The 21,706-nt window shown below is 47.8% G+C and overlaps 3 protein-coding genes across 4 annotated transcripts; 2 read left to right on the top strand and 1 right to left on the bottom strand.

Annotated features, from left to right (window-relative positions):
• Nucleotides 1–760: 760 nt before the first annotated feature.
• Nucleotides 761–10,771, bottom strand: LOC125720801 (general transcription factor IIE subunit 2-like). Of its 2 annotated transcripts, XM_048996682.1 has the most exons (8): nt 10,310–10,759; nt 9,438–9,598; nt 3,476–3,567; nt 3,143–3,250; nt 2,184–2,366; nt 2,011–2,104; nt 1,418–1,533; nt 761–1,262 (listed from the first exon to the last, which is right to left on the bottom strand). In XM_048996682.1, the coding sequence occupies exons 2-8, from the start codon at nt 9,595–9,597 to the stop codon at nt 1,146–1,148; spliced, it is 870 nt and encodes a 289-aa protein (XP_048852639.1). In that variant the 5' UTR covers nt 9,598; nt 10,310–10,759; the 3' UTR covers nt 761–1,145. The 2 variants fall into 2 exon arrangements, with proteins under 2 accessions (XP_048852639.1, XP_048852640.1); XM_048996683.1 differs by lacking the exons at nt 761–1,262; nt 1,418–1,533 and adding an exon at nt 1,540–1,920 and having other exon boundaries at nt 10,310–10,771.
• Nucleotides 4,191–7,925, top strand: smim18 (small integral membrane protein 18). Its single transcript, XM_048996686.1, has 2 exons — nt 4,191–4,745; nt 6,739–7,925. The coding sequence occupies exon 2, from the start codon at nt 6,764–6,766 to the stop codon at nt 7,055–7,057; it is 294 nt and encodes a 97-aa protein (XP_048852643.1). The 5' UTR covers nt 4,191–4,745; nt 6,739–6,763; the 3' UTR covers nt 7,058–7,925.
• Nucleotides 10,772–11,145: 374 nt separating the features above from the next.
• Nucleotides 11,146–21,381, top strand: hgsnat (heparan-alpha-glucosaminide N-acetyltransferase). The gene is given in 20 exon segments (XM_048996676.1): nt 11,146–11,370; nt 12,394–12,509; nt 13,223–13,359; nt 13,594–13,712; nt 14,179–14,248; nt 14,381–14,447; nt 14,682–14,734; nt 14,736–14,783; nt 15,116–15,192; nt 16,463–16,493; nt 16,614–16,774; nt 16,864–16,979; nt 17,097–17,218; nt 18,396–18,522; nt 18,863–18,949; nt 19,072–19,149; nt 19,244–19,314; nt 19,639–19,751; nt 20,050–20,303; nt 20,350–21,381. Coding segments are annotated over 19 exon segments (1,953 nt in total). The 5' UTR covers nt 11,146–11,192; the 3' UTR covers nt 20,232–20,303; nt 20,350–21,381.
• The last annotated feature ends 325 nt before the right edge of the window (nt 21,382–21,706 follow it).

Below are 21,706 nucleotides of genomic sequence, written 5' to 3' on the forward strand. Positions count from 1 at the left end.
CCTCGTTATATTCAAGGATGTAGCTACTGTCACGTCATGGAATCAGGACCCGCAGAGGTGCAAAAAAAAAGATAAATAACACCGATTTCTGTCCGCCACAGTAAAATCCCGCCAGGCACGTTTTATTGATCGTCATGGCGACCTTGCAGGGAATCGAGGTCATGGCAACTGCCGTGACAACTGGGGCACCGGCGTGCATTCAGCCAGCCATATCGTGTGACCGCGACCCCCGGGTCCGGGGCTTTCAGCGCCGACGCGCCGTGGGTGGGGGGAACGGATCACGTTGCACAGAGGCTCCTCTGGTCATTATCTGGATGGGACTTACAGCCGGCAGGCCTCGCCCCATCTCTTCCCCCCTATCCTGTCAATTGTGCTGGGGTCTTCCCGAATCGCCACGGCAACTGGCCTGTCGGAGAAAGGTACGTATCGCAGATCCCCCACCCCGGCCCGGGCGGAGCCTCCCTGCTTGTCTGGGCAGGGAGAAAGGAGTGGAGCAGCAAGCGGTGGAAGAGGCCAAGATCGGGGCGGAGGAAGGCACACCGGTCCACAGCACAGCAGGCCAGCGGGAAAAAGCCCACCCACTGGCTAACGCTATCACCCTCAGACGCAGGGATAAGAAGGCCGCATCAAGGGCACAGTGTGTTCAATCAGAGATTAAAGCTTTACCCTTTTACTGGTTTTTACCCTCTCACTAGGACCTCAAGGACACTGGGGATTTAAGTATCTAGAAATCAATAATATTTGCTTCTGAATTCCCAGGTAAATTCAGAGGTCAGGAATTTTATTTATGAAAAGCTAAGAAAATCAATTCACCATATTCCTGATATATTTAAAAGATGATCAAACAGTCCAGCTTGCATTTGTACTCCTGAACTAAAAGCTCAAAAGCTGTTGCAAAAAAAAAGAAAAAGAAATTACCTTGACGCCTCTATAAAAGCCAAGCGTCTAAGCAACACATATGAAGGAAAAAATACATTCACACGTATAAACATTGTGTGTCTGATAATTGGCACTGCCGGTTTACTGTGTGGAAATAATAAATTCCTGGATAAATTTCACTTAGATCAACTGTCCTTGGCTCTGTTATACACAAGTCCATTATTGAGCCACAGCACACCCTGCTGCTTGTCACTGGCTCTGCAGGGTCATTTCTTGGGCACCCCATCAGAATAGTCCTCCAGCACCCCAGAGAGGTGGTCGTTGTGCGTCTTGAAGCGTCTCTTCTTCTGAGTGCCTGGCTTCTTCCTTTTCTGTATCGGCATCTGCAATGAGGAATCGGGGCGTTTACAAGTCGCTCGAGGGGACGCTATCGCGCAGCTACCGAACATGGAAAAAATCACAGCAAGCAGATCAGGGGCAATTGCGCGTAGTGGATGCAGGGTGCATTTAGCTCGCATGAATCCGTTTCTGCACGAACCGGTTTCTTTGGTCCGGTGTCCTGCATGGAGGAGATGCCCTGCCTTTTCAGGTAATCCTCAATCTTCTCCTCATCCATGGAGTCCACGGGAATGCTGCGCCACAGTTTCTGGAATTCTGTCAGGGAAGACGCAGCTCCGGCGTTGATCTACACCCTGCGCACCACACCTCACACCAAGAGGTATCAGGACTCTTCCAGCAGACATGCATAAGCCACCTGCGGAGGCCTGTCATGCTCCTCGCGACCGAAACCGACTTACTTTACAATATCAGAAGATCTTCATTTTTTACAGCCTAATCCTGACAATAGACACCTATAGCCCAGCACTCTGACAAGAGAAATTGTTCTACAGAAAGTACTATTCTGCTGGTAGGGGGTGGATGCTGCATCTGGGGACAGAAGGTCGCCGGTTCAAATCCCGGGGTCTGCAGAGTGATGTCACCATCGTGCCCTTGTGGAAGACCTTTACCCCTTTGTGTCCAGTGACTGTCTGACTCTGCTTTCTAAAAAGTGAGCATAGCTTTGGATAAAAGTGCATGTAAAATAAGCTTAAGGTAAAAGGTCTGGCAGCTGCACCTTCGTCGGCCGCTTACCTTCATCCACGACAAACTGGCAGTGCTTGTCATTGTAGAACAGGATCTTCTTTTTGTCCGGCCGCATCACGAATATGATCTGGTCACCGAGGGCCTGGGGAGAACAGAAGCACGGCCTTAGCTCAGGGCAGCGGGAGGGGCAGGGTCCCGGCCACCGTCCATCACGCACGCACCTTGAGGGCCTTCTGCGCATTGGGCAGCCCCTCCTCCACGTCCTCCAGCAGCAGCCCCCCCAGGCCCAGCTGGTCGTGCCTGTCCAGCAGACGCAGCAGCGCCTTCTTGTCCTTCAGCGGGTGCTTGGGCTTGAAGGCGTACTTCCCGTCACGCACCTCGATCTTGGAGTTGCTGGCCAGGGCCTGTGTCGAAAAGCACATGTGGAGGGCCGGCGGGGGGGGGGGGGGGGGGGGGGGGGGGATGGGAGGGGGGGTGAACTAACCAGCTGTCTCTGCACTGAGAGACACCGCTAACTTAGCTCAGTTAGCACAATAACTGGGCCTAATGCATCTTGGAAAAAAAAGCATTTTTCAATAAAATGCAATTTCCTATACATTTCCCCAACCTTGACGTTTGAACAACACTAAACTAACATGTGCCAGAGTAAATAAAAAAAAAACCTTTTCTGAAAAAAAAAACTGCATAAACGGCTCTAAAATAAAAAGCAGTGAATTCAGCCATGCTCCCCACCCCCCGCCCCCACCCATGGGCTGACATGGATCACAAACAAAGCATTTTAGCTCCCCCTAGTGGAGATATCATGCATTTAAAAATAAGCTACATTTACGTTCCGAGGCTCAGATCGGGCCAATGTTTCAAAGCAGTTGTTATCCATGCATATGGTTGGATATGATAATGAAGAAATGTAGGTCAGGCGCTTGGAACAGGGCCTTCCATCAGGACCAATAACCTCTGGGATACGAGTTCCACATTTGGATACCACCCCATTAGCATGGGCACTGACAGCCGCATACAGAAAACATACGAGCGAAGCTAAGTGTCTTTGGTATGCAGCCTACAAGAAAAAAAAAAAGTAGCATTACACCCAAACAATCAGTTGCTTGGATTACACATCAGCTACACATGCGTCACCAGAAGCCAGCACTGGGGGGAGGGGGCGCAATTCAGAGCAGCCCACCTCGATCATGAGCCACTGTTTCTGTTTCACACTGATATCCAGCAGCTTGGTCTCGTCCAGTATCTCCTCCAGGGTCAGGTGGTGCGTGTCGCCATGCTGGTGCCGCGTCTGTGCAGGTGGCGGGTGGGGGGGTGTTAAGAGGGCCGGCCGGGGGTCGAGGCCCGAAAGGCGGGAAAAATCACGTTCGCCGGAAAATACGATTTTTACTTTCAGGCAGAGATTTGCAGGCCGGGCCAGCGATGGTCACAGTGTGATCGAGCAATAAGATTGGAACTCCAAGGTCTGACAGCTGATCAGACCGGATACACACACGGGACCCGGCCTTTCACTGACCTTCATGTAGTTGACGATTTTTGCTAGCACTCCGAATTTATACCCCGAACTCCCAGATAAGGCTTTCAGGTTGAATGATCCATTGCTTGTGTCTGAAAGAAAAGCACAGGCCAAAGACGCAGGGTTGGTAATTATTAATGGTATACGGGCATATAAAACTGATTTTGGGGTTGGGGAAGCAATCTGTGGAAATTCAATGTCAAAATAACTCGGGCGATTTGAAATGGCTGGATTTCAAGCAAAGGCCAATTTATGAGGTGTGACCCCCCCACAGTGCAGGGACCACTGTATGGATGCTGTGTGACTGGAGGCGACTGGTGGATGACAGTCCCCATCATGGCCAGGCTCATCCAGACAGGCCTTTTCAGCATCAAACAGCCAGCTGGCGCGCAGACACCTCCACGATTGTTACAAGGGCCTTTCTGGAGAGGAGACTGCTGGGTCCATGGGATCTGGCCCTTTAAGGCAGAGGAGGAGCCGACGGGGAGAAGACTGGGGGGGGGGAGGAGGTGTCACAGCGCTGTCAGCCTAAAGCACATTCTCAGAGCCCCAGCTGATCCCAGGAGCAGACTGCACACCACAAGCTGGCTCTGTCTGCCTGCACCCTCCCCCACCTCACAGCAGCCTACTCCTCACCAATGCCCCCCCCCACCCACTCCACCTACCCCAACCCCCGCCCCACTCCACGCAGGAAACAGATGCATGGAGAGGGGTTTTATTTCTTCGAGCCAGTCCTCCAGGGACCACCAGACGGTAGGGAGCTGGGAGGGAGCGAAAACGTGGAGCGTCTGGGAATCCCCACGGACCAGGCTGAGAAACACCGACGTAAAGGACGGGGTGTAAAAATGGCTCGGCGAGGGAAAGCTATTCACAGCATAGGGGAACGGCTTGATGCAACTGTGTCGCTCACCGTCTGGGCGTTTCGGCGCTTAACTACGGATAAGCAGGAACGCGCTGCGATGGCAACGTCCGCCGATCCAGTCCTCAGAGGCCATGTCTGACTTGCGGGTGGCAGAGGGAGGTATGAGAGAACATCGCACACGGCCAGTGAACTCGTGAATTATTCAGGTTGTGGGAGGGTGCTGCCGTTTTATGCTAATGAGCTGGGGGGGGGGGTTTCAGCAAAGGATGGGCGGTCTGTCTGTTGCGCGTGAGGTGGGCCAATCGCGGCTCTGTGCCGTCTGAGAGGAGCCCGACATCCAGGCCGCTGGGGAGGGGGGAACAGAGACAGCCTTCCATTCCTCCAGCATCCCGGCCGACGAAGACACAGGTACGTCTGCACGCTCCCTGTAGAGGCTGGGCAGTCGCAGCACACCGCCGTCCGGCACGTCACTCTCACACGGAGCCACGCTCGCTCACCCCTGCCGTTTATTTACTCCTTTGTTTATTTATTTATTTATCGCAGAAGGCATGACGTCATAGTTTCATACTAGTTACCCTGGAAGTTTGTCTTGCTTGTCACACCACCTGTCTGTATTGCTGCTTATTTTTAATAATATTTACCGAAAGGGGGTGGGGGAGTAGCACTAATAAAGAAAGAATATTAGCCGATGCATAAAGCTGGGCGTGGGGGAGGGGGGGGGGGGGGTCGAGTTAGGTAAAACAGAGGCTGGTATGTACGATAGTCAGGTGCAGGCGAGCACTGGAGGCGGGGCGAAAGTGAGACGGGGACAGGAGCGTGCTGAGAGATGCGACGGGGACAGGAGCGTGCTGAGAGATGCGACCACGCAGAAATGAGCGAGCTGCCATGGCCAGGATAGGCGATGCAGCGTTTGGGGGAGGGGGACTCCTACTGCCATCTGCCCACGTGTGGCAAAGTGGGTGGGGGGGTGCTTCAGAGAACCGGAGCCGAAAGGCGTGGCTAGCAAGGGATGCGTCCCGGTCGGACGCTCGCAGGCACTGAAGGCCTTTCCCAGAATGCCCGTCCGTGACTCACATCCGCATGTTTACGCGGGTGTCCTGGCACCGGGCTGCATGCTCAGTCTGCCGTCCTCCCCGCTTCTCGCTTTTCGCACGGACATTCCAGCTTTCCGGTGGGGATGCCATGCCAGGCCGGCCCGGATCAAGTATCCGAGGTGCGACCGCCATACCAGACCGGAATCCCGATAGGGGGTCCAGATGGAGGAGGGAATCGCGAAGCTCTCCGCCCATCGGAGCGTGCACGCGGGAACCGTGCGATGCTTGGCGTGATCGCTTCATTAACGGTAGATGGTTTCGGGCCACGGTCAGCAGATTAAGGGAAACACAAAATGCTCGTCTCTCACTGCGCCTCCGTGAGGGTGCAAAGCGCGGCTCGGTAACACCGGTGCTCCGCCTCCGGAGACTGGGAGACAGGACACCAAGAGGATCCAAAACCAGGGCTGAACCCACATGCAGGCTGAAAACTGCTAAACAGACACTTATTTATGCATCCCTTTGTTTCTGAAACTGGTGACAATGCCTTAGAAATGCTTCGTAAAATCTGTAAACGTTGGACTGTGTATTTTCACATATAGATCCAAAATGCTCATCCTAAATGCAGTGGAAAAAAAATAGCAATTTTTGTATCATTGTAATATTCTAGTTCAGGGGTCACCAACATGGTGCTGTTCTGAAAGTAGCACAACTCACCAGTGGGCAGCATCTAAAATTAAATTTTATCCTGTTGCTATTCACATTTGCATTTATATAGATTTGAAAACGATAATATCTTAAAAAAAGCATATAAAACATGTTTATTATACATGAAGTTTAGATGAGCTTAGGAGGGCGTTTCAAACTGGTAGCCCTTCGTATGGCTCAGTACCTGTGAAGTAGCTCTAAATTTCAAAAAGGTTGGAGAACCCTGTTCTAGTTGGTATCTAGATCATGTTGCCTGTCATGTGGTGCCTCATTATGAAGCTGTCCCAGTAAGGGACACCACCCACAGAATCCAGATTACACCCACAAATGGCTCTCCCCCCCTACACGCTGATCTCATTACAGTCAAGCTACTATACTTTACGACTGTCATTCTGCTCCTTAAAAAGCATGAACAGAATGAGGCGTTAACAAATAAAAACCAGGTGAGGTGGCCCAGGTAGCAAAAACTTGATGAGAATTTAATTTACACAGTTCATTTTAACAAGGTGCTGTACTGAACAATTAGGAAGCAAAAAAACGGCCAAGACCCAAAATCGCAGTTTAACTCCACGCTGCTTCTTCAGGATTTAAAAACTTAATGCAAAATGATACAAGGTGCGTATATCAAGTGGTTAATTCATCTGTCCACCCCCACACCCCAGGCAGACCAAGGAGACCCTAGAAGCGATGACTGGCCACAACGCCAGCCAAGCCTTGCACCCAGCAGTGCCCCCTGCAGGCACGGCCCTGCAGATGCAGGAGGCGTACCCCTTCCATGACAGTTGGAACGTGGCCTGCTTCGTCATCCTGCTGCTCTTCGCACTAACAGTGGTGTCGCTGGCGGTCCTGGCTGCACTCTACGAGCTGCTGGACTGCGGCTGCTGCGCAAAGGGCAAGACGGCACGCCAGCTACGGGAAGAGCCCGGCCCCTTCCGCACCGTGGTGGAGAGCATGCGCAATCGTCATGCGGAGGTAGTCTAAAGGCAGGGTCCTCCCACCAGCAGGGGGAGCCCTCCCGTGCAGACTGTGCCCCTCCCACACGTGGCTGGAGTCATTTCTGTTAAAACCACATCTGTCAATGAGGAATCTGTGTGAATGGAATACAGAACATTCCCTCCCGTGGACCAGGGTCTGGGATAATTGACACAGACTGCATACAATAATCATCTTCCAAAAGTGAATTACCGACCCCTCTAATCTCCCAAAGCTGAAATAGCACTAATAATTATATTTTTGCGATGAACAAACTAAACTGTCATGCAGATTTGAAGCCTGGATACCTAAAAACAAAACAATTACAGTCTTGCATGTTCCTTCCTCACCATCCAGTCTTAAATGCTGCATTTACGAAAAGGAATGATGCCCAGACTTAACCGAGGGAAAGAAAATTTAAACATTCACCTGTGAGAGGATGCCGTCAGAGCTGCCCAGAAGTCAGAGACACCACCCCGTGCCTCAGATTTTCAGAGTTTTGTCGTAAAAACGAGGGTCACACAGCTATTTATGTCTAAATTTCAAAGGACATTTCAGAGATGCGAGTGCAGTGAAAAGACGAATGTCACGGATGATCATTACATTTACCGGACCTGGATTGTTGCTGAAACATTCAAGCCTAAACCATTACTGGTACCATCTGATGTAGAACTGATTACACGTTCTATTGGCCGTTCTGTCTTTGTAGACACCAAACCTTCAGCTTTTTTGTTTCATTTTTTAGAGAAAACAAAAAATTTTCCCCGCCCCTGTTGTGGTACATATCTGCATTTAGTTTAGTCTTAAAGTATAGCACGACATTCTTATATTTGCCTTAATATCTTGTAAAGTTCATTAAAATACCAACAGTGTTGACTTGCGACTCAAATCGTGCCTGATTATTTGAATCTATGACTAAAGTTACACTGCAGTCCTTCAGCTTTAAATCATTTTTTTAAGCATCTGGGAACAAAGAATCCACTTCAAAACACTCAGCACTTGACACGTCTATCATGCCAAGCTGGCTTTCAGTACTCAAGATGCACTTAAGTGGCGTTCATATCCGAGAGGATGTTGTTATTGTGGATACACTGCGTCAGGAATACATCTGTCACATGCTTCTCAGATAGTGTGATTTCCGTTTGTGAGGAAATGCACGGCTCTATTTTAAATAAATGAGATTATTCATTTTCTACAGGTCAAAATTCTGAAATCACAAAGCCCATAACAGCATGAAACATTAAGAATCATTACTGATGCTTCACTGGTGTTACGTTGTTCTTCTATAAAGACCTGACTCAGTCATGGTCTAATTATGTTACAATGCACTGCACTGATTCATTCTATGGTACAGTCAGTGGTCTATTCACTATCAAAACAAAAAAAAAGTTAGCGTCATTCCTTCCAAATTCTTTTATCTATAAGTGCAGGGAAACTGTCTTGCATCGCCCCCAAGTGGCCTTATAAAGGACTTACCGGTTACCAGAATGAATACATTTTAGAAATACATTGTCGATCAGTATTCCACAACTGCTTATGTAATGGAAAAATGTGATATATGAGAGGGTAACATTTTGACAGACATCAGATGGATGCAATAACCCCATAATGAATAATCAAACACATCTGTATAACACAGCAGGAGTGAAGCTAATAGGTATCAAAACTCATAAGACAACATTCAGCATCATCAAGCTGGACCAGGACAAGGGGGTATACTTATCATATACAGCATACCATCATCAGACATCCCAACTTAGGGAAACTAATTTCAAGGAGGTAGCAGAGGGACAACCGGGTAGGCTGCTGGCTTGGCTTGGGCCTGATGACAGTAAAATTTTCAGTCGAAATCACGGCAACTATCCCAGCGAACTTTACTGGGAACAGCTGTGCTTCTTAAAATATCGTGAAAATAGCGTATAGCATAGTATAATGTCTGGAAGGTATTAAAAAGTTGATACTGCCCAACCCTAGTGCTGGCGGGGGCCATGGGGGGTGCCAGCAGGAAATTATGCCAACCGGATGGTGTGGGTTTGTGGCCATACTATTTCTTGCAGGGTAGTTTTAGTGCTGCTGAATAGCAGAGCGATAGATTTCCAGGACACTGGTCATCATTTGTGGGAGTCAGGGAGCAGCTGTCAATTTCTGGGTGACCTCTGGAACTTCCAGAAGAAGTTCTGCATCACACACATATACCGAGACATTTTTGTGTCCAGTGGTCAGACAAATAACATAAAGGAAATTCATCCAAGCTATTTTATCATCATGATCTGTTAAACTCAAGGGAGCTTCATTTCTCAAGAGTTCCCAGAAAGGATGAGGAATGTGATTGCAGTGCAGTGATTCAATGGTACAACAGCTAGAAAACTATCACCATGCAGAAACTAACCTGAACTGTGCTTAGACCCTGTGGACCCCTCGCGGTCCACTTTGGCCTTCTTCTTCTTTGAGGACGAGGACTGAGAAGAAGCCGGCCTCTTCTCCACCGTGGGTGTGGATAAGGCTTTCTTCTTGAAGAGCTCTCGCTCTCTCAGTAGGGCTGGATCCATTCTGCCCACCAGAAAGTCGATACTTTACATTCCGGTACACCTTATAGAGAAACTCTATCCTGAACAAGAATACTTACTGCTACTACTTTCCGCTAGACAACAAAATATTCCGCCCTGGGTTCTACATCTCAGTCCACAAACGTCTGAGCATTATTTTAACCCGTTCATCTAGCCTCACCACAAATACATGCTTGAGATGTATTTTAAAATGCTTAAAGCTGCGGACACTAGGCCCGAATATACATGTATTTACAACTGATTACAATTTTACTTTAATATTATTACAGCTAGGTGTACCTAAACTGAAGTTTTTAAAAAGTTAGTCACGATGGCACCTACAATGGAAAGCGCTTAATTATAAGTTATAATGTATAAAAATAACGGTGGATATTTATTATTACTATGTATTGCATAGTTTCATAGCTTAACATAACAAAGCAGTAATTTGTCAGAGAATGCCAGTTTAAAGGTGTGGGGACTTCACGTCTGACCATGCGGGTAGCCACCCTCACCACAACCAAACAGAAACTTTTAAACTACGTCCATCTTATTTCATTAACTCCTTCCAACTACACGTTTTCGCCCCCATCACTCAGACTCGGACGTGCGCTTCCCCCGAGGCCAGCCGGCCCCCGGGACAGTCTCAACCTGGCCGGCCGCGCTCACACGGACAGTCCCCCGGAAGACTAGGCACTGCTCCACACCGGCGTACCTTGTTTATCGTTTGTGGAAAGAAAAACAACTTCTCTGTCTTCCAGGCAAACTTAGTTTTCACGAACGGGACCGCTTGGCTTCGCCCCACCGCTCCGTCGCCCCTGTCATCCTTAACCCGGCCGAGCGCTAGCCGCGTTAGCCAAGTTAGCTTCGTTAGCCACTCAGCTAACGATGACCCATAATTCACCGCTCTCACTTCCGCCGCTAACCGAACCCCTCGGCCTTGACTTTTTCTTCGATATTGTCATTAGAGCTGACATTTGTTTTACTCTTAAATGTGGTTAATTCGCTTATGTGTCAAATCGGCTGGCCTGCCGCGCTGAATGGATGTAAATAACTATCTGTACGCCAGTAACCCCATCTTACGTTGCCCGTTGAAAGCTCCGTGTTTAGCTAACTAGCCAACTACATTTGCCAGGTGTTAATAGGGTGTTACAAAACATTTCTCACTGCTCACCCGAAAACCCTATAAAGGGATACAGTCCCCTGTAGTGTTTTATCTGACAGAAAATATCGTTCATAAGATGAAAATGCTGTTTTGACTGTGGATATCCTGTTAAAATAATTCCAGCCAATCAGTGTCGTGGGCTCATAAATATTAACTACTTCTTTGACATTCGTTTTTTTTTTGTTTGTTTTTTTTACGTAGAGAATGGTAATTGGAATCGATCTCCAATTTTTCTGTGCTATATACAGAATCTTGCACAAATGTTGACATTTGCATCAGGTTGTGATGCATCATATTTTACAGTTAAACCACATCTGCTTTGGGATCCAAATGCGGAAAAGCTGCCTCGGGTCAGCGCCGCTCCTACGTATTTTGTCCCTTCTCTCTTTCCCTCGCGTGTCAAAACAGAAAGGAGGGGTCGGACGTTTCCGTCATGGGGAGAGAGAAAGGAAATAGGAAAGGCGAGCGCAGAACCGGCGCTGGCGGCGGCGAAGGGAAGGGGGACTCGGCAAAGATGCGCAGCTGTAAGGGGCAGCATGCGGCGGCTTTGCAGGCGCTGATCGCGGCCGTGCTCGCAGTCTGCGCGCTGCCCTTGGCAGCTCAGATGTCCGGTAAGCAGCACACGGGGCAATCAGTTGCGAAACATCCAGGCTGCGATCCGCCGCAAAGCTTACAGTACATGGCAGCTGTGCTATCAGGTTGGGTATGAGATAAGCGATGGTATGACACTCTATTTATAGACGTTTTCATTAAAATCAAAGTTAAAAGGTTCCTTGTGACCACGCCACATCGGGGACCTTTGTATAGGTAGATAGGGAAATGCTGTGATCTTGGTGTTTATTTGCGTTGTGCTGTGTTGTATACATGAAACTTAATCATTTGTGCTACTTTTTTTATTTTACACACTTTAAAGCTGTAAAAAGTACAGTTTCACTTGGCCACTTTTCAGTACGACTGGAGGGAGGAACAAACAGCGGAATCCCCCGTACTTTCAGTTTCTTAATCTAATACGTTTCATATCACATGATAGTGGTGGGTTGCTTTCGTTGGTGTTGGTTAATCTATTTTTAATTCACTCACTCTATACAATGATCTTAAAAGGAAACACTTTGGGAGGAGATTGAATTGGAACTGCTACATATTTGCATAAATATGAAGTCGGTTACTTTTTGATAAGCAGTTACAAATAAAGCTGGTTGCTGGATTACTCGAAGGAATGCGGTTGATGTGCTGTTTTGTGCAGACCCCAGGCTGTGGGCAGCTCTAGCCTGGTTTAAACTTCCCTCCAAAAGCTCCACAGCAGAGCTTGCTGGAATGAGATTTGACCCAGTCTGGCAAGTGAGAGTGTGGCATGTGACAACAGTGTGAGCGATCAGTCTTTCCCCTGCTGGCCAAGTGCACTTCCCACAGGGATGGAATAGTGATCCTCCGGCTGTGAGAGACGGCCGATCTCATTACGAGAGAAATATTTAGACTTCTGTGTGGCAGCCTTCACACATCGAGGTAACCTTGGGGGGCACGGTTTGTTGATTTAAATGGGGGGGTCAGAATTGTGTGATTGTTGTTCTGAGGAAGGGAATATTTAATATTTGCTCAGAGGACTTTTTCATTCAATTTGATGCCCTCCCGCCCAGTTTCTCATCCTGTCCGAAAGTCCACGGTGCTCAAGATGGATGAGGCTTCCTTGATTGTCAACAGCGAGCTGCAGCAAGACGTCCTGGTGTCTTGGCTGTCAGATCACTGCTTTCAGGTGAGCGGTTGGACGGGGGCCTACGTTTCAGAGTAAGCTGACCGGTTTTATGTTGATTTCATCTGGTTGTTTTTAGGGAAGTGTTCTGTTTGTGTGTGTGTGTGTCTGTGTGTGTGTCTGTGTGGGTTTGTAATTATTACGTAGTGGGGTCTAGTGTGATAAAAATCTGTAACTTTGTACCATTCGGGGGGGTTTTTTTCAGATCCCACAAGGATAAACTGAGTTTTATAAAAATCTGTGAATGCAATCAAAAAAGCTAAAAATATCAAACGACATATTTAGTTTGGTTACTTATGTTTAATGTTAGGCCTGGATAGGGATAGATCGTCATATTAGAGTTTTCCCCCGTAGAAATGAATAGAGAGCCCCCCAAAGATATCATTACAATCCTGTATGTATGTATGTATGTGTGTGTGTGTGTGTGTGTGTGTGTGTGTGTGGGCCACAGCAAGAAATTCTGGGCCTTCTAACAAGCCATAATTTTCAATCTGAAGAAATATGGGACGATTTAATGGGCGGGGCGGGGGGGGGGGGACGGAATGTCATATTTTATGAGTGCTGGGCCCCCTGAGTCTGCCAGGGTAACCATGCCCCCCACTTCACCCCAGTGAGTGTCATAGGGTTAGAGAGACTGTGACTGAGGTGAGGTCACTGTCCGGGGGGGCATGTCTACAGTGCTGTACCAATGACGCACTGATTCTCCTGTCCCTCAGTGCCTGTTCCAGCCCCTTGGATTGGTCCCTGCACAGCCAATCCCTGGGACTCCCAGTTCGGCAGCATTCATTCTCAGTTCCCAGCATCCTCTAACCCTGCAGCTCAATAGCAGCACAGGCAACCAGGAGCTATGCAGGTAAGCACACCTCTATGGCACGTTCTTCACCGTAAAGCCGTCCAGCTTCACCGTAAAGCTGTCCAGCTGCCCCGTTCTGTACTATCTGTCCATCTTCTTCAACTGTTACAAGTAAATTTCTGTTAAATATTGCCTAGATATTTAATCCATTCGAGCAAGAGGGTAGGCGTGTATTTTTGCACCGGCATTAAACGTGCCAAACATTGTGAAAAGACCTTTAATCTTGTCCTCTAGGGTTGCCTTCCACTTTGGAGAGCAGGGTAACTACTCTCTGTGGGTGAAGAATGACAATGAGTCAGCGAGAGCCAACTGCAGCATGGTCACCGACAAGGAGCCTGTGAACAGTTACCTGCGTGAGCTACCTGTCCGGTTTCGCTTCCTCTGATTGCATTCTGCATGGACGGTTCTGCACTCGACTGGCGCAGCTTGTGGCTCAGCGTGTGGCTCAGCGGGCTCAGTCTTCGTGCCTGTGATCGGAAGGTCGCCGGTTCGAGCCTGGCCTGGCAGAATAGTCACTGTGGGCCCTTCAGCAAGACCCTTAACCCCCCAGCTCCACGGGTGCCGCTGCAGGTGGCTGCCCCTCACTGCCCTTCGCTGCCTAACTTGGTCTCACCTATTTATATGTCAAAGAGAGCGAGATGGGGCTTATTCGACCAGTAGCTGAATCTCATCTCCCTATCTGTGCGCTGTATGCATTCTATCGCAGCCAGATGATTGGCTATTTGGGGATGCAGGCTGTTTGTATTAAAGAGCAGGTATAGCTAATGAACTGGCCACTGAGTGCATGTTGCAGTGAGATCTGTACTCTCCCTCTTTTAGCCATCCTGGTCGCTGTATTGGTGTACGTCGGATTGTGCATTTTGGTTGCTGCTGGACGAACTGTCATGGGGTTAGTTTTTCCTTTTCCCCTTGATAATCCCCCACACTTACAGTGTTCATGACGCAGTTGATTTACACAAGCGGGTAGAAGCCGCCTAAATCCACTGGATTCCCTTCCTAACTAATTTGTTCTTATTTCCAGGTTGGATGTGGTAAGAAAATTGTGTTGCCTGGGGAACACCATGGAGATGGACAGGCTCATAAATTCAGTGAGTTTATGTTTTTTTTTTCTTCTTTTGTTTGTATTTTTGCAATCCTTCCACTTTTATCATATTAAAAATACTCCTCCCACCCAGCTCTTGACATGCACATGAATTTCACTGTTCGCCTACTGCCCACGCCAACACTGCGGGTGCTTAGCACGTCTGTATCGACCAGCAGGCCCCCAGAGGTCGTCCAGAGAGATGCCTGTCTGACATGGTTTAACTACCCTTCTGTTATAGGAGCTCGGCTCCCCCAGCAGAACAGTGGACTCCTCCTCTGAATTGCCCGCCACCCCCCCCAGCCCCCAGCAACCGACTGCGTTCTCTGGACACCTTTCGAGGGTAAACTCCCCCACTGGTTCCTGTCTCCCAGATGGTGCTTTCAGTGCATTTAATATCGCAGTCTAGATACTTCCGCTGTTCACATTATCCAGTTGCTCTGCATGATCCGCCTTCAGCTGTTCTGCCATTTAACCCTGTAGATGTTATCTCCTTGGATTCGGAGGTGAAGTATGATGCTAATGTGGCGTTTGGATGCTCTTAAATGCTGATGTGCGTAGAAATATCCCAGGAAAAGATGCGTATAGTGAAAGTCTGTTTACACATGCTTGGAGGTTGTCATTCCTTTGGAGACGCATCCACTTAAAGGAAACTGCTGACTCTGCCCCCTGCAGGCTGGCCCTTGTCATAATGATCTTTGTGAACTATGGAGGAGGGAGGTACTGGTTCTTCAGACATGAGAGCTGGAACGGTGAGCCACTTCCCGACAGCCGTGACACATAGATGGCTGGATTGATAAGCTTCATTCATGTACGGAGGGATGGTAAGGTTCGAACAGCAATGACATGGGGCGCCCTGTAATGCAGCCGGGGCACCAAACATTGGGCCAGAGCGGAAGGAATTACACGTAATATGGAAAGGGGAAGCAAAGGTGTACTTGGTGTGCATATGAGAATTTACATTCCCACGGAGGGGCGGCAGAGTGGTGCAGTGCTTCACACTCTCGCCTCACACCTCTGGGTTGAAGTCTCCGCCATGCTCTCCCTGTGTCATGGCAGGGTTACCTCCAGGTACTCCGCCCCCCCCCCCCCAAAACAGTTCAAAAACATGCTGAGATTAATTAGTTACTAAATTGTCCATGTGTGTGAGTGAATGGTGTGTGGTGGGTTGGCGCCCCCTCCTGGGCTGTTCCCTACTTTGCATTCGTAGCCTCCTGGATAGGCTTCGGACCCCCGGCGACAAGGGGGTACAGAAGATGGATGGATGGATGGATGGATGGAAATTCTGTTCTTATTCTTTAGTTTAAGTTTGATTGTTTGTACCTCATCTCTAATATACTGTATATCATCCATCCATCCATTTTCCAAACCGCTTATCCTACTGGGTCGCGGGGGGTCCGGAGCCTATCCCGGAAGCAATGGGCACGAGGCGGGGAACAACCCAGGATGGGGGGCCAGCCCATCGCAGGGCACACCCACACACCATTCACTCACACATGCACACCTATGGGCAATTTAGCAACGCCAATTAGCCTCAGCATGTTTTTGGACTGTGGGAGGAAACCGGAGTACCCGGGGGAAACCCCACGACGACATGGGGATTACATGCAAACTCCACACACATGTGACCCAGGCGGAGACTCAAACCCGGGTCCCAGAGGTGTGAGGCAACAGTGCTAACCACTGCACCACCATGCCGCCCCCTACTGTATATCATTCTCAGTTAAAATTTTACTATGTAATAAATAGTTAAGGAAATGCTGACCTATAAAGATGGAATACGATCTTGTTTTGCAGTGTCGTTGTGGGTGTCCTGGGATTAAAGTACATCTATACTCTTGGTGTCTAATCATCAACCCATTAAATGGCCATGTTTAGTTAGATGTGGTTTGTACTTTGCAGTGTATTTTAATTCAGTTGTATCCGTACAGAATAGCCGGCCATGTACCTTGACATTTTCTCAGGCAAACGTGGTAATTTAAAACCGAAGGAAGTAACATGTTTGACTTCCTTTCTTTACAGGACTTACAGTAGCCGATTTGGTCTTTCCCTGGTAAGTTCACACGTGTCCATGGAATGTGCAATGAGGCGTGTGCATGTTTTGATTGGCGTCTGTGCTGCCTCAGGCTCCGCCCCCAGCTATCCCTCAGGCTGCCCTACACCTCTGTCGCAGGTTCGTCTTCATCATGGGAACGTCCATCTCTCTGTCCCTGAACGCTGCCCTGCGGCGGGGGTCGAGGCGCTCTGTGATTTTGGGCAAGGCCCTGTGGAGGAGCGTACAGCTGTTCCTACTGGGAGTGCTGGTCATCAACCCCAACTACTGCCAAGGACCCCGTAAGTGGCCTTGTGTAGTGTTACATCATCTGCACTTTGCAAATGTCATACTTGTAGCCCCGCCCACAATCTGATCGTGTGTCCCGCAGTGTCCTGGGACACCCTGCGAATCCCAGGAGTCCTACAGCGCCTGTCCATCTCCTACTTGGCTGTGGTTGCCCTCAACCTCATGAGAGTTAGCAGCAGGACAGACGGCCAGCACTCGGTGAGTGAGAATCAGGCCCGACTCGCTCAACTGACAGAATACAGGCCAACAGACTAAGGCCCTCTGATGTGATGTGACACTGGCAGATGGGTCATGACACATTGTCACCTCTCCCAGGATGGCTGCTGGCCCTCACTGCAGGACATCCTGCCCTACTGGCCGGCTTGGCTTTGCGTGGTCGCCCTGGAAACTGTCTGGCTGTGCCTCACCTTCCTGCTCCCTGTCCCCGATTGCCCGCTGTGAGTGACCCTGAGCCCGTCTGACTCCGGAGGGTCCTGAGTGACCCCAAGCCCGCGGAGGGTCCGCGTGCAGCGTGTTACTGCATTGCATTAAGCGGCTCCTTCGGCTTAGGGAGGAAGGATTCTGGCTTGTACCTGGAAGGGTTCCTGGTCAAATCATCCGAAGGTTCCTGCGACAGTAACCTTGAGTGAAATACTTGAATTTCCGTAGTAATATAAATGGGTAAAATTATACTTCTTCGGGTGAAGACATTAGCTGTAAATGATTACTCAAATGATGATTAATGACCGTTTAATGCCTTATTTGGAACTCTTACCAATAATATCAAGAGTACCCGAACACCAACGAATGTATCCATGGTAACTAGGGGTGTAACAGTTCGTCAATTCTAATTGATGCATTGATTGTTAATGGGCTCTATTAACGAATATACATTCATATCATTAAACCTTGACAATATGCCAAAACACTGTGTAAACGCAAAGCAATCTAGAGACTCGCCTTAGGAGAGAATAGGAACCAATAGATTACAGCACATTTGTAATTTACTTCACCTATGTTCCTACGTTTTCAGAGGGTAAGCCATACATATCCAGAAATAGGTTTTTGGTTGTCCAAGCACAGATACAATACAGAATGTTTCTTTTGCAGACATTTTTTTTGTATTTTTCAGTAGGGTTGCAAAGGGGCAAAAAACTTCCAAAAACTTTCCATGGGAAGTTAAGCTAGGGAATTTTGGGAATATTCCTAATTGAAAACTTTCCAGGGGAGTTAGCAGGAATATATAGGAAGTAACAGAAAGAATTCCCAGAATTTTGCAACCCTGTTTTTCAGTCATGTACAGCTTTTTCAACATATTCTGTTGTTAAAAATGCAAATTAAACATTTATTGATAAGTCTTTTTGAATTCAAAATCCACTGAATTCTGTTTATGTTTATCTGTATTGAAAATATGCGTATTGATCATGTATTGCAAATGTAATCAAATCATATTGCAGTACCATTTCAAATATTGCCAGATTTCAAATTGCTTTGCAATAACCAAAATCAAATCATATCGTGGCATATCTTCCGAATTATACCCCTACTGGCAACCGTAAATAAATGAAATATAAATGCAATATGTGTATATATAATGTATTCATAACTTGAGATGCTCTCGTTCTGTCTCGCCAGCGGTTACCTGGGCCCAGGGGGGATCGGTGACTTCGGCCTGTACCCAAACTGTACCGGAGGGGCGGCTGGTTTTATTGACCGCTGGCTTTTGGGGGAGGGGCATATCTACCAGACCCCCTCCTCTCGGGTATGTGTCCGAGAGCAGGGAGGGCTGCCTCCGCTTAGAAGCTCCTTCATCCCATACATAGACATTATCTACCTATGTATAAGTATCGTTAGAAATGAACACTAAATGTTTTCAAAGGTTCTTTATCTGTTTTAGAGTCTGTCCATTGTTCTTCCTCTGACTGGAGGTGGACAAAATCCAGACCAAGATTTTGTTTCAACCAACCAGTTGAGGATAAAGAGTCACAATCACAGAGAAGTCAGCTGGTTGGTTGAAACAAAAAAAAAATTTAAAATCATGGTCTGGATTTGCGGACCTGGAATGTCCACCTCTGCCTCTGACAGCTCCCATCTCGTTTCAGGTTCTGTACCAGTCCCAGATGCCATACGACCCAGAGGGGCTGCTCGGAAGCATCAATTCTGTCGTGATGGCCTTCCTGGGCTTGCAGGTCCGTTCCGTGAACCTCATCCTCAGCGAATGAGGACCTACGACAGACAAGCATTTACTTACTTTTGCATGGCTCAGTAACGTAGCGTTTTTGGTGAATTCCCTCTTTCGATTCACTGCCAGGCTGGAAAGATCATTTTCCACTTCAAGGACCAGCACTCAAAAATAATGACCAGGTTTGCCATTTGGGGATTCATACTGGTATGTGGACCAGAAAGTCGTTTGGTTTACCGTGGGGTGATGCGGCACATTGCATTCGTCAGAAATAACCTCCACCCTCTCCGCCCCCTTACAGGGAATCATTTCAGCCGTTTTGACCAAGTGCTCAAAAGAATATGGATTCATCCCCGTCAATAAGAATTTATGGTAACATTAACAGATTGTATTATATTTGTTTAATGCTCTATTATGTATAACCCATTATTATTTATTTGTGTTGCCCTTTACGACAAGTTAACCTAGTTAAAATCCCCATTGCACTGTTTATATTTACTGGTTGAAATTATACCCAGAATGACATCAACCTATATCAAGATCATTAAGCTGAATGACATCTTATCTTCCATTATTCCAAGTTTTGCATACACAGTATAAAACCTGTTAGTGATGGACGGTATTTGAACAGGCCTGTTGCTAGGCTACCAGAGAGGAAACACTTTGTACCGTGTGCCACTGTGTTCTGTCTTCCAGGTCTCTGTCTTACATCACCACGCTCAGCTGCTTTGCCTTCGTGATCCTCTTCTTTATCTACTACACGGTGGACGTGGTGAAGTTCTGGTCTGGGGCCCCCTTCTTTTACCCCGGTGAGGTCCTGTGCAGTTCACATGTGATCTAAATCAGTGTTTCTCCACCGAATCCTCTGGGAAGCCCAGACAGTCCACATTTTTGCTTCCACCCAGTTCCCAACACACCGGAACCAAGTAATCAAGAGCACTGAATCCTTGGTACAGGTTTGCCGGGAGCTAGGAGGGAGCAAAAGTGTGAACCGTCTGAGGGTGCCAGAGGACCGGGTTGAGGAACACTGATCAAATTGGATGTTTGAACCACGGGGGTCATCTTTCTGTAATTGTGGACTTGAGCAGTTGGTCTTTCCATTTGTAGGGATGAACTCCATCCTGGTGTATGTGGGCCATGAAGTCTTCCAGAGCTACTTCCCCTTCAGATGGAAAATGAGGAACAGTCAGTCACATACAGAACATCTGGCCCAGAACCTGGTGGCGACGTCCGTCTGGGTGCTAATATCCTACCTGCTGTACAGGAAGAAGATTTTCTGGAAGATCTAGTCCACCATCCTGTGGAGTGGTGAAGGGGTGGGCCATGGGGGTGAGTGGGTGTGACTTGGGCGGGGCTGTGAGGTGGTTGGGGGCGGGGCTGTGAGGTGGTTGGGGGCGGGGCTGTGAGGTGGTTGGGGGCGGGGCTGTGAGGTGGTTAGGGGCGGGGCTGTGAGGAGGCTGGGGGCGGGGCTTGACCCAAATGCCAATGAAGCTGCCACTCAGAGCTAGCTATTGATCTTGGACACGTGGACATTTTGTATTATCTTGTTTAGTCATGGATTCCTACTGCATGCTATACATCTCAGTGGGACTGTTATTCCCACTGTGTTGTATTGCCTAATGTGGGTTTGCCCTTAAGTGCTCCGTCAATAAGGGTTCACCACGGAGGTCCAGCCAGCCACGGTACCTGTAGATTGCTTCACCACCCAAATACGGACTGCTGCGATCTGTTTTGCAGTTTCCGAGTGGGTCCTGTTCTTGAGCTGGTTCACTCGAAAAGCAGAGGGGTTTGCCAAGGACCAAACTGACATATTTAAGTGCCTTCTTCCTTTGCTGCTGAAAGAGTTTAGGGCAGCTGTGAAAAATGTAGTTACTGGCGCACTGCCAAAATGGACTTTTCATAAGAAAATTCAGTCGTCTCACATGCATGGTTTACATAAGGGAAAAAAGAACGGTTTAATGTTACAAAAAAAAGTCTGCTGGAATCGTCTTAAAACATTTCCTCGTGTACCAGCCTGGAACTGTATATCTGGTGGTATTTTAATACAGAAGATTGAGTTTTCTTTTTAGGATATTTCAATATTATGCATCGCAATCATCTAATTTTTCTCCGATCTTCATAAAACCATTGAAATTTCGTGTCCTACAGATGCCAAATAGGAGCGAATGTCCAGATTAGTCATGATTTTACTACAAAGTTTCTTGTAATTGTAACTATACAGAAACGCTGTAATCGTGTGGCTAGACGCTGCAGACACTACATTTTAGTAATATTCGTGTAAATAGCTTGTATTTTAACATTACACGTGCGTTTTCATGGATGAAACGTGACGATTAATTTTCTAAGGTCTCTTGTAATTTAGCGTAATATGAAAATGTATTTCTGATGTTCTGTAGCATTATTTTGAATAATAAAATGTATTTCAAGTTGGAAATGTAACTTTGGAATGACTGATGTCAGAGTCATTGTATTGTTCGTCCTTTTATTCAAGATTATATATCATTTTTTGAAAGGTGGTTCTGAAAAATTTCAGCAGGGTTGTAAAATGCGGTAAGCTGGAGTGGAGTGAAGCATGGACAAGTCTGTCCATGTATGTAACAGTTTTATTACCTTGTAAAAAGTCGTTGTGGTTCTCAAGTTACACCAACGTTTTGATATAACTGATTATATGTTTTTAATGGAATAAAATAGATTTGCCGTAAGATGTATTGCCTTAATAGAGTTTCTAAAAGCGCGAGTGTCACGCCAGATGCGTGCGAGCTGG

Source organism: Brienomyrus brachyistius, chromosome 25, assembly GCF_023856365.1.
Source record: "Brienomyrus brachyistius isolate T26 chromosome 25, BBRACH_0.4, whole genome shotgun sequence".
Lineage (NCBI taxonomy): Eukaryota > Metazoa > Chordata > Actinopteri > Osteoglossiformes > Mormyridae > Brienomyrus > Brienomyrus brachyistius.

What these genes read in the sequence shown, in the direction of transcription:
- smim18 (XM_048996686.1), top strand. Translation starts at nt 6,764, where the DNA reads ATGACTGGCCACAACGCCAGCCAAGCCTTGCACCCAGCAGTGCCCCCT.
- LOC125720801 (XM_048996682.1), bottom strand. Translation starts at nt 9,597, where the DNA reads ATGGATCCAGCCCTACTGAGAGAGCGAGAGCTCTTCAAGAAGAAAGCC. An exon ending in ATGCGCAGAAGGCCCTCAAG is followed by an intron (nt 2,105 to 2,183) that starts GTGCGTGCGTGA and finishes TGTTCTCCCCAG; the next exon opens with GCCCTCGGTGACCAGATCAT. An exon ending in CCAGTTTGTCGTGGATGAAG is followed by an intron (nt 1,534 to 2,010) that starts GTAAGCGGCCGA and finishes CTTCCCTGACAG; the next exon opens with AATTCCAGAAACTGTGGCGC.